The following is a 14,200-nucleotide window of genomic DNA, read 5'->3' on the forward strand; positions in this document are numbered from 1 at the left end:
AAAGTCAGCGCCAATGTTTTTTTTTATTAGGACCTAACATGTCTTAGTTTAGCCTGCCGAAGATATACAAAATATAATATTCCCATAAAATGAAATTCATTTGACGAATACGAATTACGTATAGTGACATCATGGTTATTATTAAGCACGCCATGCGTCGGAATAGTGTGTATTTAAAGTCAAAGTCAAAGTAAACTTTATTCGTATAAGTAAACAAGTACACTTATAAACGTCAGAAAAGATATTAAATTAATTCTAAATTCTACCTATGTAGCAAATATAAAATGCGCATATAATAATTATACTTATATATTTCTTAAGAACGCGGTTTAAAGCCGGCCTTTGCATTCCATCAAAGCCTATTACATAATATGTAATTGCTTGGAGATTACTTGTACAATTAATTGTTAAATGTTAAACAGAAATACTAGAAGAGCTTTTCCGTCTTATTGCTCCATTTTTAGTTTAATTTGCTAACCATTTCTTAATTTAAAAATAAAACTGTATTATAAATAAAGATGAAAAATATACGTTAAGATAAATACTATGCAAATCTTTTTAGAGACCTAATTTTTTGTTGTTGATGAAATAGTGACACAAGATATTAAGCAATGTGAAGACACAAAATATTTATAGTTAAATCCGTAATACAGTAATGCATAATAAACTTACCTGCTTGTACATGTTGAAAGATTTTAGACAACAAAGCTCAATCTAGATTATCGACTAGACAGGATTGCTGCCGACTGTTGCGACTGAATTGCTTTTCAAACACTTCTCGATAACTTATATACACCTGGAGACTGACAGCTCGTCGTGATCAGAATATCATAGGCAATATAAATGTTCAATGATACCGGACACATGTCGCATCACTACCAACTCATTTCCATATAAGAACCAGATCAAAAGGTAACAATGAATAATGGGTCGTTGAATAGCAAGTTATTACTTTAATGTTCCCATCATTATTTGTATTAAGGATGTTTTTTTCGGGGTTATGTGACTATGTATTTTGTCATGAAAAGGTATTCAGAATTATGTCGTGCTTATCATTGGTAGGACCTAGTTGTAGTAAGGCGTTATTAGGCAAAAAAAAGTAACTTACTTTTTACGATTGTTAAATGTATCAATAAAACATGCGGCAAATAATCACCATTATGCTAAAAATATGGTCAAATTAATATGATAGGTCAAATTACTTTGTATTTTATTCCAAATTGTTTTTTTATGTCAAAGGTAAGATAAGATAAGATAAGAGAAATAAGACTTCTAAAAATATTTTAAGAGGAGGTAATAACGGGTTGGTACAACATTCTGGAAAAACTTATTTGAATAGTAATTGCTACACACAACTTTTACGTATATTATTTTGGCATATTAGGTACCTACATGTGTGAACATGTATTGCATGTGCTTGCATTGACTGACGTTCGTGAGAACGTCAGTGAATGCAAGCACTGTAGCAAATATAATTTTACCTAATAAGTTTGTTTTTTATTCCAAAATTTTTATGACTATTAAACTAGCTATGCACCATGGTTTCATGGGCGTAAATTTAATTCGCTCATCATAGTACATACACCATACGCATGTGTTGATGTCGACAGCACAATCTATAAAAAATTGTCCAGCCATTTCGGAAGCGCGCGACCAAAATCGAGACGAAAATACTAAAACAACAGGCACAAAAGTACGCTTTGTATTGAAGGGCTACGGGGCTATAGTCATGTTCACTTTTATTAAGTGGATCAGAATCTAAACAGAACATACACATTTGTGGATTCAATTTCTTTTGTAAAATTAAATACCCTTCCATGTTACATCTCGGAGCTTGTGGGATTTCAAATTAATAAAGCGCCTAGTTTGAAAATAACGGGTCAAGTAATTGGGATGAGGGGTTTCTTTTTGTGTCAGTGGCTCCTTGGTGCGTCCGTGGGGCTTATATAAGGAGATTTAAGCTTACAGAGTTATTTAAAACATTTGATGTTATTCGTTGGTAGCGTAATGTGTAATTTAGTAGCGATAACATTGTTTCTGATACTAGAATGAATTAATTTACATAACACCAAATTTTTCGGTTATGTATGAAATGCATTTATTTGGTCTCCATGAGTCTCTTAGTATAAGTCAATTATGTAATTAAATTAGTTAAATAAATTTCACGGTGGAATAATTTAACTGATTTGTTTGATTTCAAAATAAATATATGTAATGGGAAAATAAAGACGTTAAAGACAGGTTTTGCTATTAATCATAATAGACCTTTTATTAGGTAGGTTGCCAATCGCGTTGATCTGCAAAAATTTACTTACTTATGAAGTCTTAATTGCGATAGTTTATTCGTCATTCAAAATTGGTAAAGGATTTCGATTGCAAAGTGAGTGACCACTTCAACTGATATGAAATGAACTTATCCCTACGATGCTATTGTTGAAATGGAATCTATCTACTAATAAAATTTATTTTAAATCATATAATATTATGAATTTAAAGTCGGACTAGTAATTACTATGACATCACCGACGACATGCCGCCGTACCTTGTTTGTTTGGTGAATATCAATGATGCGTGAAAATACTATGAAAGTATCAGTGATTCACGGAGGATATCTGGTCTAGTAATTTGAACGCGCCTGTACGGAATAGACGAATGTCTAAAGGTGTAATACCTTGTCTATCTATCTATCTTGTCTATTCTGCAATGGCGCGTATACATTCCTGGAGGAAACCAACAAAATACAGTATTTAAGGACTAATACGGCTTTAAAATAAAACATGTACCGTCGTTCTTACTATGGTTACGATGTCATAACATACATAAACCAGAAATAAAACTATTATTCAAAATAAAAAAAGATGTAGATTATATATAGTAACCGTACTTATTATACTTTTTAAAATGTCGTGACTGTTGGCGGGCTCAAACAATTATTACACGTCAAAGACGACTATCTGGACGCAAAAAATCTTAAACATGTGACGTCATGCTGTCAAGTATTAAAAACACAAAAAGAGTAAATCTATTTTATTCGTCATTCAATTTTTGTCGTATATTTCTTTTAGCATTATTAATTTTTCTTTTCTTGAATTCTACAGGTCCATCACCAAGTGAGTCCACTCGCTTTTCCTTAAACTTTACAACTTCCGGTTCAACGACTACTGGTGGTAGATGAACTTCTTTCTTTGGCAACTGCAAATCAATTTTTTCCACAGGCCTGAAAAAATACACCAAATTAAAGCCATTTAATAGAATTTAATATTAGATCTACAATGCATTATGTATGCATAAGAACTATTTAATAAACTATTCAAATATTGCTTAAACATAATATAAGCTAGCAGACCATCCCCCCTTTAGAATATATTTTGCCAAACTTGATAAATATTATGTAAATTGAATCGCTGGACAGTAATAAACTACAAACGGATCATACTGATGAAATCTTTTGCTATATCAATTCATAGATTATGTACTTATTTTAATTTATTTTTATACTTAGTCTGTTTTAATGGTATTAATTTTAAAAAACTAGTGTACCATGGAAACTCGTTTTCACTCTCGACTTGAGTCGGGCAGACTTAATAGCACTAACTCTGACAAAAGGTGAATTTCTGCATTACTTTACAAAATAAAGGCACTCAAGATAAGATAAATTAGTTTATTGTATACGTGTATACGTGGGTAACACTGAAAATGTTTAGAACTGGCCAGTTAAAAACATTGCTAATAAAAACTTTTATAAATTTTAGAACTCTTTGGTAACATAATGTAGTATATTGTATTCATTTGTCATTTGTTTTTGTGAATTGGCGGCTAATCTAAAACTCACTTGTTACACGTGAAAATGAACGTAACGCGAGAAGATTTTCGGTCAATGATTTATAATGACTTTCGTTGTGGGCTTACTCAACAACAAAGCTATGATAGGCTATGATTAGCATTTCTTAATGAAGCCCCATCTCGTGACACTATTTACAATTGGTTACGACGCATGATAGAGGAAGATAAGAGAGTGACCTATCATCAGATACCGGCAACTTCACTCATGCCAATACCTAGGGTATTGGTATGAGTGAAGTTAGTAATTACAATTAAAAAATATTACACGAACATTTAGGCGTCAGGAAGCTTAGTACCTAGATGAATTCCCCATATTTTAACCGACGACCAGAAACACCTTCGCATGGACTGATGTCGCCAAATGTCAGATAAGTTCAACGGCGGTGACTCAAATGCTTTATTTGACATCGTCACAGCTGAAGAAAGCTGGATATATTGCAACGAACCCGAAACCAAAAAACAATCAGCTCAGTGCGTGTTTCCTTTCAAGGATCGGCTAAGAAATGACTTATTCATTTCAATTCAAGGAAAAAAGATGATTGCCTCATTCTTTGGTTGGAAAGGTCATTTCGCGACAGTTGTGCTAGAAGATAGAAGGACAGTGACTGCAGACTGGTATGTCAATCGCTGTTTGCCTGTTGTCTTGGAAAAACAGCCGCAGCAGCGCCCTCGAAGCAGGATCCTCCTGCACCACGACAATGCTTCAGCGCACTCCGCAAAACGGACTGTGGAATATATGACTATGGCAGGTGTCGAGATAATAACTCATCCGCCATACAGTCCTGACCTGGCGCCCTGCGTCTTTTATTTATTCCCAAGAACTAAAGATAATATTCGAGGTATTCGCGACGAGCCCTGAAGATGCGGTCAAAATGACATAGAAGAGGAATGCTAAGGAAGAATGGGCCCACTGCCTTTCTCAGTGGTTCCATCGAATGCGACGATGAGTAGAGGAACGGACATTACTTCGAAGAAGAATAAAAGTATTGGCAACTTTCTACGGTAAGCCATTTTTCATTTTATAAAAATGTTCAGTGTTACCTAGGTATGTATACTTACTCTTGAACAACAGTTTCCCATTTTCCATACGGCTTGCTGCTTCGTGGTTCAGGCCCGTAAGAAAATATTGTTGGAGTAGCTTTCTCGGGCTTTACAGCTAATTCTTTCATACTTTCTCTCACTAAATGTGCTTTAACCTCTATCATAGCTTCTTTTTGCTTTTCTTTTCTAAAATAAATTTAAAGCACTTAATTAATTGTAGTTTCAATTTATTGTTTTACAGGTAGAATAAAAATAAACAAAACAATGTGAAATAATAAATAAAATGTTGAGATTTGCATAAAATATTAACATTTTTTTGCATGTTTTCTTCCGAAAGACCTGGAATAGATATAAGAGGCGTTTGAATGTATGCCCTAACATCAAGAGATGGTGCTCGGTAATTAAAAGGCATGCCCTTTATCCTACGAATAATTTAAGGTTTTATTATTGTTGTAGGCAGCGTAATGGAGGGGAATGTCTATTCTTAAGTGTCATTTTTGTAAAAATGTTCATATTCAGAACATTTATACAACGAAAAAAATAATGGTATGGTATAAGTATTAATAATTTGGATGTTATAGTAACTAGTGGATTCTGGAGCCCATTTTCAATATTTAAAAACAATTTAAATTCTATTAATACATTAAGTGTTGCCGAATTGATTAGGTCCATTCAATAATTCATTAGTGCAAGGGATGAGACAGACATAAGTGCAGTACAAGGACATAAGTGTAATTTAATTATATTTATAGGTAAGGTTTCAGGAACAAATTAATTTGGTCGTTACTTGTCTTATGTTTGATATCACTTTAAATATTAATACTGTTGATATTCATCAACTGTATTTATATAAGTAGTAGTTTCTTGTGACTCTGTCGATATTAAATTGAAACCAAATCTATCTCCATCCATCCATTTGCATTTATAGCACAGTAAATCAGCTTCTGAGTCTGACAGTAACCTAATCTATAGAGATAGTACATGCCCTTAGCTAGTGAAGTTTTTAGTTTTTATGGGAGACGTTATATGTACATTAGGTTACAGATAGCACAGGAAGGTACTTGCAAAGGTTTACATTCTGTACATAGACTGGCATTTGGTTGTAAAACATGTCCTGTAGAATGGCTTGAAATTGAGTTGAGTCAAATTCAGAAGTATGTGTTAATCAAGATAAAATTTATATTTGCTAAAACAAAGGTGGAGTTTTTTTTGGGTTGATATCTGAATTCACCCTGTTGCTGAGAGAAAGATTGAATCTATCATTAAACACCAAAACCCAAGAACATAGAAGAATTGCTAGCCTTTTTTTAGGTTCAATAAACTGTATGAGACCTACTATTTTAAACACTGGATAGGTTACATGACAAAGGATAAACACGGCAATGAAAAGCCGGGTAACAGAATAGTTAGTTGGTATTTGAACATTAATGCATCTAAATTAAACTTGTTAATAGTTCAGACTATATTTATGTTTCCATACTGGCCCTGTGGAACAATTATTATTGTCGTTGTTTGAATAATAAATCTAAACAAATAGAAAGGAATGTATACAGAAAAGCTATCATAGAGAGTACAAGACAAGCCTGTACTATAAAGAATAATTTTTGTTAAAAAAATAAATTATGTTTAGTATGGAATATAAAATACAGGTATTACCTATTCCACGTCATTAAATTTGTATCGGTAGACATCCCTACTTATCGGCAAAGAAGACAGAGGGTGTTAACCGAGAGAAAAAGGCGGCGTAAAACTTTAGGTTGCTGTGTGTAAAAATTGTCTGTTTTAAAATGGAAGAAGGGCTCGTGGATACCTTGTACAGTGTGAAGTAATGTGGGAACAGTGTTAAGTAATGATGGACCGTCAAACAATCAAGTGTCGAAAGTGTAGCTCCAATCATTAATCTATGAACATTGTCATAAATACAATATTTGACTTCAGTAAGTACTTACAATATTTTTTTCTGTTTTTTGTCATTTCTCAGTTTCTTTTCTTCTTGCTGAGCTATAGAGAGATAATTATCTGGTTCATCCCATGTTGTTTCTGCAAACCAACAAAAATGATAACAATATATAAATTATGTCTTATACACTATTACATAAACTTATTACTTTTATATGCAAATCTGGTGCTAAATTGTTAAAATTTTTCAGAATTATTTGTTTTCTATGGAAAATAATATTTTGTTTCTAGTGTTTTTGTGTATTAAATCAGTTTCAGTGTGTATTTTAAGTATATACAGTGGTGGTCGTATAATTAGAAACACTACCAATGGCCCTTGACATTATGTAAGATACCTCACCATAATCATTTTATTTTCAAATTAAACAATAAATAGGATAACAATATGTTCAATGATTCATCATTTATTAGATAAATAATAAAAATCGCAATACACATGTCTACTTTCAATATTACACAACTTGTATTTTTCAGATTAAATTTCGAATTGCAACCAAAATAATAGAAGCCAAGAAAGAAGTGCTATTCTCCAATTCCTAAAAAATTATGCGCACTGGGTGCTTTTTTTCTACTTAGGCGTTCAAGTGGCCAGTTACAGAAAATAAACACTACAGACTCATTTTGTAATTAATAGTAAGATATGTTTTATTTTATGCATATTTAAGCATGATGATAAATTATTGTATGTGTATATTTTTTTACGAACATTTGTACATACAAACATACATACATATGAATAAAGATCTGTACTTTGATGAAGTACTTTAATGTTAAAGTACTATCTTTATTCATAAGAAGTGTTACCTCCTCTGTATATACAAAAATCAAACCAATTCTATTTATAACTTTCACCAAATAAATCAAATAGCAAAGAACAAGCAGCCTACCATTTGTTTCTGTATTCCAAAAATATGGCTTGGCATCATCAGTCTTTACTTCTTGCCAGAGTGGTTCTTTCTTGGTAATTACACTCGGTGCAATAATATCACTACTATTACCATCTTGCTCTAGCATTTCATTAATATTCTGACAAAAAATTACAATGTTACATAACTTACATTGACTATTATATTTAAAACTAATATAAAAATGGTTGAGCAGATAATCATCATTTTAATGGGGAAATTAGTATATTAATTGAAAAAATATACTCTACCGTGTACAATATTACCTTTGAAGTTAAATCGGCATTATTTTGGACATCTTTCATATAGGCACTCATTGCAGCCTTTTCCATTTTTTGTAACTCATTATCAAGCTTTTCTTTAGCTTTAAATTCCTTTGCACTACGTTTACTAAGCTGGGATATATGCTTTTTGACACTTTCTTTATGTTTTTTGCCATTTTCATGAAAAGATATAGACTGAAAAAAAGGACTAAATTTAAGTAATATGTAAAACCACGTACAGTTACGTATTCATCTGAATATAAATACATACAACTTTGTTATCTGCAAACCAACATTTGCAAAACTCGCAATATTTTCGAGCCTGAGACTGCCAATATTCTGTCCTGGAAATAACAAGCCAAATTAAACAAGCTATATAGAATTTGATTAAAAATAGTAGGTAGTATATATAGAATAGTATATATTATGTTGTACATTAGTTAACTGTCTGTATGTACAGAGTTCCTAATAAGATACAAAAATATAAGCCCGTAAAATAATGCATTAAGCGATTATAATTTGTAAGACAAGTTAATTATCAGGAACTACCAAAATACTAAATAAATCAACCTTACATGATTAGTTTCAGATAGCAAATATTGAATAAATATAAAAAAAATGCTACGGCTAATCTTAAATATTAAAATAAAAATTATTGATTATCACTCTGAATTAACTAATATTAATTAGTCATTTTCTATTTCTTTAAATGTAATAATTATAAAGTAATGTTTTTCTGCATTAAAACTTACTGAAAGAGACCACAGACCATGCAATGCTCAATTGCCAAACGTATTACTATTTACTAACTGCTCTGTGACGAATGGGTGCTAAATGGCACCTCGATGTATTTTTAAAAATAGTACTAAATTTATTGTATTTGAAATGACCCCTTTCTAACTAAAAAAAAAGCTTAAAGGAGGTCCGACTCATACTATCAGAGGCGAATGATCCAAACACCGAAGCTAACAATAAATTAAAAGCCGCCCGCACGGCGAATAATTATAATAGCCAATTAAACAGATTAGGGTAAAAATCGCCTTCACCGGGGAAGACAAGGACCTTTACTACGTATTTCGCTCTCTCCAGTGAGCTTCCGTCCTGCCCTTCAAGGGATTGACCACCCTGCGACGGCCCAAGCTGAGGGACACCCTTGCGCTTGTCGTGGAAAAAACGCTGATTCAGACGACGCAACGCTCGCCAAAACAGCCCGGGCAGAGCTGTAAAGGCCCTTAACGCCAACATGGACGTTCCATTCCCAAAAAAAGTATATGAAATTAAACAGTAGTATTACATAAATATTTCATATAATTATTTAAAACTATACCCTGACACCTTCAATGGCGTCTATCTCAGCTGCTGTGTTAGAACATACGAAAGCATCTCTTTGTTTTATCGCCGTTAAAGTAAATGGTTAGTCACTTAAATTTCCTGCAATTTTTAAATTTAAATGTATACAGAGCAATTTTCGTTCGTATTAAATAATAAGATAATCTACAGCTTACTTTTTGTTTCTTGCCATTTTTGCGTACTAAAATATTTACAGTATAATACCTAATTAACTCAAAGAGTTAATATTAATAAATCTCGTATTACAGTCAGACGGTATAAACAAAACGTTATATTACAAACGAGCTTCCAGAATTCGTAGTGTTCAGCCTTTAAAAACAACACTCACAGATATTTATTTTTTTACTATAAGGACGATTGATTATACTTTTTTTTATTAACTACTTATAATATAACTTTATTTCTGGGTAATGGTGTATAATGAATTACATGATGAAATAAAAGATAATATCCAGATTATATTTAGAAAGTAAAATGCAAACAGCTACAGTTAATATTTGACAAAATCGAATTTAATTTTTTAAAACTTTAAATAAGCTGTAATTTCTCCCAAAAAAATTAAATATTTTGACAGGTGTTGATTTGTTGCCAGAATCAATAATAATGTTGGTAAATCGTAGACACCAAATTAAAATAGTTAAAGTCCAAATTACGGTTTTACATATTGCAACACACCGGTCTGCCGTTTCAATTGGTTACTTTGTGATGTCGTCGTCGAGAATCAAGTGTCGTCGTCTTTTATAAAGTTTTATCAAGGTAATATTAGATGAATATTAAGTGTTATGCACTAAATTAAGTATTTTCTACTTATTCGTGATTGTCTCACGTTTAAATTATTAAAATTAGGGATTTTACTAACACTATCCATGGTAGTTTGTTTTTGAGGCGGCCATATTAAAATTTAAAATCGTTCTCTCAAAGGTCAATTTAATCTTTCTGTATCTTAATAATCAACTGTTTATATTCGGTAATAATCATAGTAAATATTTCTCATTTATTGGTTTCCCTTCTATCTATGTTATTACAAACAATTATAATGTAGAAACTGCGTTGATAAATAAATTGTATATTGGTAGATCTTACTGTTGTTGACGCGTCTATTTTTTCTTTATTGCTATTTATGTGCTGCGAATAACTTATTATCTTGGTTTTCTACTGTTGCAGATATCCAGAGAATCCACTTGCTTGCGTGATTTACTTACTAAATATATGTGTCGTAAAAGTGACTTATCGTGAAATTTGTTTTGTTGTGGACTGAACTAGATTTGAGATAAGTTTCTAATTTTAGTCATCCTACTAAGAAAAGTGTATTAATGATGACCGAAAACAGAATTAGTGCAATTAATCACGTCGGAAACAGTATAAATAATCAGAAAGGGTAAGTTTTCTTGGTAGTGTAACTACCTGCATTGTTCTTCATACTCATTTTTCACTCTTAAAGACTTTTATTAAATTATAGAGATGTTGATAAAACTGTTGATGACATGGGATGGAAATCAAAATTAAAACTGCCACCTAAAGACAGAAGAATGAAAACCAGTGTGAGTATTGGCATTTACTTATAGTAATTTATACTTTATATCTTAACTAAATTTGTAATTAATTTGTAACATTTGCAGAGGTAGATAGGATAACATTGTTAATTTAAGTACTACTCATTTAATTATTTATTTATTGTATACATAATAGAAAGAAAAAATAATTTTAACAGGTAATTGACTTTGTCCACCACTGTTGAAATTTTTTTTTCTCTTTCTGATTATGTATACAATAAATAATTAGTACTAACATTAACAATTAATATTAATAATAATAAACATTATAATAGTATAAATATTTATTATGATAATTTGAGATGTAAATTAATATTTTTAATAAGACCTGATTTATCTAAAAAATATTGAAAATATAATTTTTATCTTTTATGCAATAAGTATTTAAGGATGTAGATACATCCTTCATGAATTAATATCAATTTTTATTATAAAATTTAATGTGTAACAAAAACATAATTATGTGTGTTTATGATTTATGCATTCAAAATAATTGTGTTGTCTTAGTTCTTTTACTCATTAGTATTTAAATTTTAGGATGTAACAGACACAAGAGGAAATGAGTTTGAAGAATTTTGCCTAAAGAGAGAAATCCTTATGGGTATTTTTGAAAAAGGATGGGAAAAGCCATCACCTATTCAAGAGGCTTCAATACCCATTGCTCTCAGTGGTAAAGATGTACTTGCCAGGGCCAAGAATGGAACTGGAAAAACGGGTGCATATTGTATTCCAGTAATTGAACAGGTACATATTGTGTGTGTTATGTGTAGGTATTTGAGAAAAATAATCTTATGATGATATTGTTTGGATTCCCCTTCACTTTCTATAAGTGATAACACCAATGCTGATATTACTTTATCATGTTATACTTGTTTTCTTTGTTAAGCAGTACTGACCTTTTCTTTTTTTTAAGGTGGATCCTAAAAAAGATTGTATCCAAGCTTTAATTGTGGTACCAACAAGAGAACTAGCATTACAAACTTCACAAATCTGCATTGAGTTGGCAAAACACACTGATATACGTGTTATGGTCACAACGGGAGGCACAAACCTCAGAGATGACATCATGCGTATATACCAAAATGGTTCGTTATTTTCATATTCATTCATATCTATCGTTATTTTATCAACTATAAACTTATGATGCTGATGCTGGCGAATTCCTCAGTATGTTGAAAAAAAATACCATTCCCTTCCTCTAAACGTCTAAATATGCCTAATAAATATAAAATCAATAAATAATAATTTAGACTTTGTAACTCAAACAAAATGTTATTTCCCTACAAAGTATTCATAATACATACTTATACTCGTAACTCAAATAAGGTGTAGTAGTAGTAAATTATAATGACATCTTGCAATTCCCCTAAATAATAGCGATAAAATCCAAAAGGAATGTTTGGGTTTGGGGCTTCTTATCTATTGTTTACAGTTTACTCAATTCTTATGGAATTCATTTGTCTATCTAAAAAATATTAACTACAAAAGTTAAGTTGAATTGTCAATCAAATTTGAGTCTACAAATTGAAAAATACACTTAGAAATCAGTCTTTATCCAATTTTTGAAATATTTGATTATTGCTAAATAAAAATCATTATTTCAGTTCAAGTGATAATTGCCACACCTGGCCGTATTATTGATCTCATGGACAAGCAAGTGGCTAAAATGGACCAGTGTAGAATGTTGGTACTTGATGAAGCTGACAAACTTCTCTCTCAAGACTTCAAAGGCATGCTCGACTTGGTTATCTCAAGGTATGTCGGTTTTTTTTACTGTTAAATAGTGATATTACTCGCATAATTATAGGACTAATACTATATATTTACATTGGAATTACTAAACAAAGGTGTGAATTTCGTTTTTGAATAGCAGAAATTTAATTAGTTTTTGCTTAATAGCTTATTCTATCTATATTTTAAACCTTACAGTGTAAAGATATTTAAATTTAATTTTAGATTACCAAAAGAACGCCAAATCTTGCTATTCTCAGCCACTTTCCCATTAAGTGTAAAACAGTTCATGGAAAAACATCTCCGGGAACCATATGAGATTAACCTGATGGAGGAACTAACACTGAAAGGAGTCACACAATATTATGCATTTGTACAAGAAAGACAAAAAGTGCACTGTTTAAATACACTCTTTTCAAAGGTACAAGTCAGTCAATTGATATATCTTTGTATAATATGTGTGAGCTTTCATGATTTTAAAGTTAATTTCTTTGTTACAGTTACAAATTAACCAATCAATAATATTTTGCAATTCGACTCAGCGCGTGGAGTTGCTGGCCAAGAAGATAACAGAGTTGGGCTACTGCTGTTACTATATCCATGCGCGGATGGCGCAAGCGCACAGGAACCGTGTGTTCCACGACTTCCGCGCGGGTTTGTGCCGCAATCTCGTATGCTCAGATCTGTTCACTCGCGGTATCGACGTACAAGCCGTGAACGTCGTCATCAACTTCGACTTCCCGCGCATGGCCGAGACGTATCTGCACCGCATCGGGCGGTCGGGCCGCTTCGGCCATCTCGGTATCGCCATCAATCTCATCACGTATGAGGATAGGTTTGCTCTCCACCGTATCGAGCGGGAACTTGGCACGGAGATCAAGCCGATCCCGAAGGTAATCGACCCCGCCCTGTATGTCGCGCGCGTCTCCGAAGAAGATGACGGCGCGGACAAGTAACGCCGCCGCCTCTCGCTAACTACAAAAACAATTTGTAAAAAGTGTAATGAATTTATTATAACAAAATGTGAGTGTATATAGTTTATCGTGATATAAGACACTGACCTATGAGAAGGTTACTTTTTTAAAGTGTATATAAACAAACATCGGGTCTCGTGAAAGGAACCCCGGACGCTCTTTGTCCATATTGGATTCTGTGCGTGGTTTCCTATGATTGTTAAAAAGTAAAAATATTTATCAGAACACCTATTGTGTGAGTCTATCTAGATTTGTATGTGGATTTAAAATAAATTGTGGTAGACTCTCAGCTTTAAATTTAAGTCCTATCCATATTGTTATGATTTGAGCTAGCACCAGTTTCATTTCATGTTGTAATAAAATTCAAATTAATACCACTTCAAAATTTCTGTGTATGGGTAGGTTATAAGACTAGCTCAAATATGCAAAGGTAAAAAAAATTAAACAGATCATTGCTGTCAGTGTTTAAAGTGTTGTTTCCTCCGCTTGAAACAATGCATTGTATGTCAAGCCGTTGTTATTACTAAGCCAGGTTAAACATCTACCTTATAGAGTAAATGTAACTCTAACAAATTGAGATT

At 32.1% G+C, this 14,200-nt stretch overlaps 2 protein-coding genes across 4 annotated transcripts; one reads left to right on the forward strand and one right to left on the reverse strand.

Annotated features, from left to right (window-relative positions):
- Positions 1–3,021: 3,021 nt before the first annotated feature.
- On the reverse strand, positions 3,022–8,804 carry LOC123720062 (WW domain-binding protein 4). Of its 2 annotated transcripts, none has more exons than XM_045676513.1 (7): positions 8,764–8,804; positions 8,283–8,355; positions 8,015–8,206; positions 7,731–7,869; positions 6,834–6,924; positions 4,903–5,070; positions 3,022–3,217 (listed from the first exon to the last, which is right to left on the reverse strand). In XM_045676513.1, exons 1-7 carry the CDS (start codon positions 8,781–8,783, stop codon positions 3,028–3,030), a joined length of 873 nt encoding a protein of 290 aa, XP_045532469.1. In that variant the 5' UTR covers positions 8,784–8,804; the 3' UTR covers positions 3,022–3,027. The 2 variants fall into 2 exon arrangements, with proteins under 2 accessions (XP_045532469.1, XP_045532470.1); XM_045676514.1 differs by lacking the exon at positions 8,764–8,804 and adding an exon at positions 8,587–8,740.
- A 1,217-nt stretch (positions 8,805–10,021) lies between these two features.
- On the forward strand, positions 10,022–14,089 carry LOC123720018 (ATP-dependent RNA helicase me31b). 2 transcript variants are annotated; one of them, XM_045676427.1, is made up of 8 exons: positions 10,022–10,117; positions 10,526–10,739; positions 10,821–10,902; positions 11,452–11,658; positions 11,828–11,999; positions 12,519–12,669; positions 12,871–13,072; positions 13,146–14,089. In XM_045676427.1, the coding sequence occupies exons 2-8, from the start codon at positions 10,675–10,677 to the stop codon at positions 13,599–13,601; spliced, it is 1,335 nt and encodes a 444-aa protein (XP_045532383.1). In that variant the 5' UTR covers positions 10,022–10,117; positions 10,526–10,674; the 3' UTR covers positions 13,602–14,089. The 2 variants fall into 2 exon arrangements, with proteins under 2 accessions (XP_045532383.1, XP_045532384.1); XM_045676428.1 differs by having other exon boundaries at positions 12,871–13,066.
- Positions 14,090–14,200: the final 111 nt, after the last annotated feature.

Source organism: Pieris brassicae, chromosome 2 (genome assembly GCF_905147105.1).
Source record: "Pieris brassicae chromosome 2, ilPieBrab1.1, whole genome shotgun sequence".
Lineage (NCBI taxonomy): Eukaryota > Metazoa > Arthropoda > Insecta > Lepidoptera > Pieridae > Pieris > Pieris brassicae.

Excerpts from the sequence above, each read along its gene's own strand:
- LOC123720062 (XM_045676513.1), bottom strand. The coding sequence starts at position 8,783 with ATGGTCTGTGGTCTCTTTCA. Across the intron at positions 8,356-8,763 it reads ATGGTCTGTGGTCTCTTTCA|GACAGAATATTGGCAGTCTC; the intron begins GTAAGTTTTAAT and ends TGTTATTTCCAG. Across the intron at positions 6,925-7,730 it reads TTGGAATACAGAAACAAATG|AAACAACATGGGATGAACCA; the intron begins GTAGGCTGCTTG and ends GTTGGTTTGCAG.
- LOC123720018 (XM_045676427.1), top strand. The coding sequence starts at position 10,675 with ATGATGACCGAAAACAGAATTAGTGCAATTAATCACGTCGGAAACAGT. Across the intron at positions 11,659-11,827 it reads GTATTCCAGTAATTGAACAG|GTGGATCCTAAAAAAGATTG; the intron begins GTACATATTGTG and ends CTTTTTTTTAAG. Across the intron at positions 13,073-13,145 it reads CACTCTTTTCAAAGGTACAA|TTACAAATTAACCAATCAAT; the intron begins GTCAGTCAATTG and ends TCTTTGTTACAG.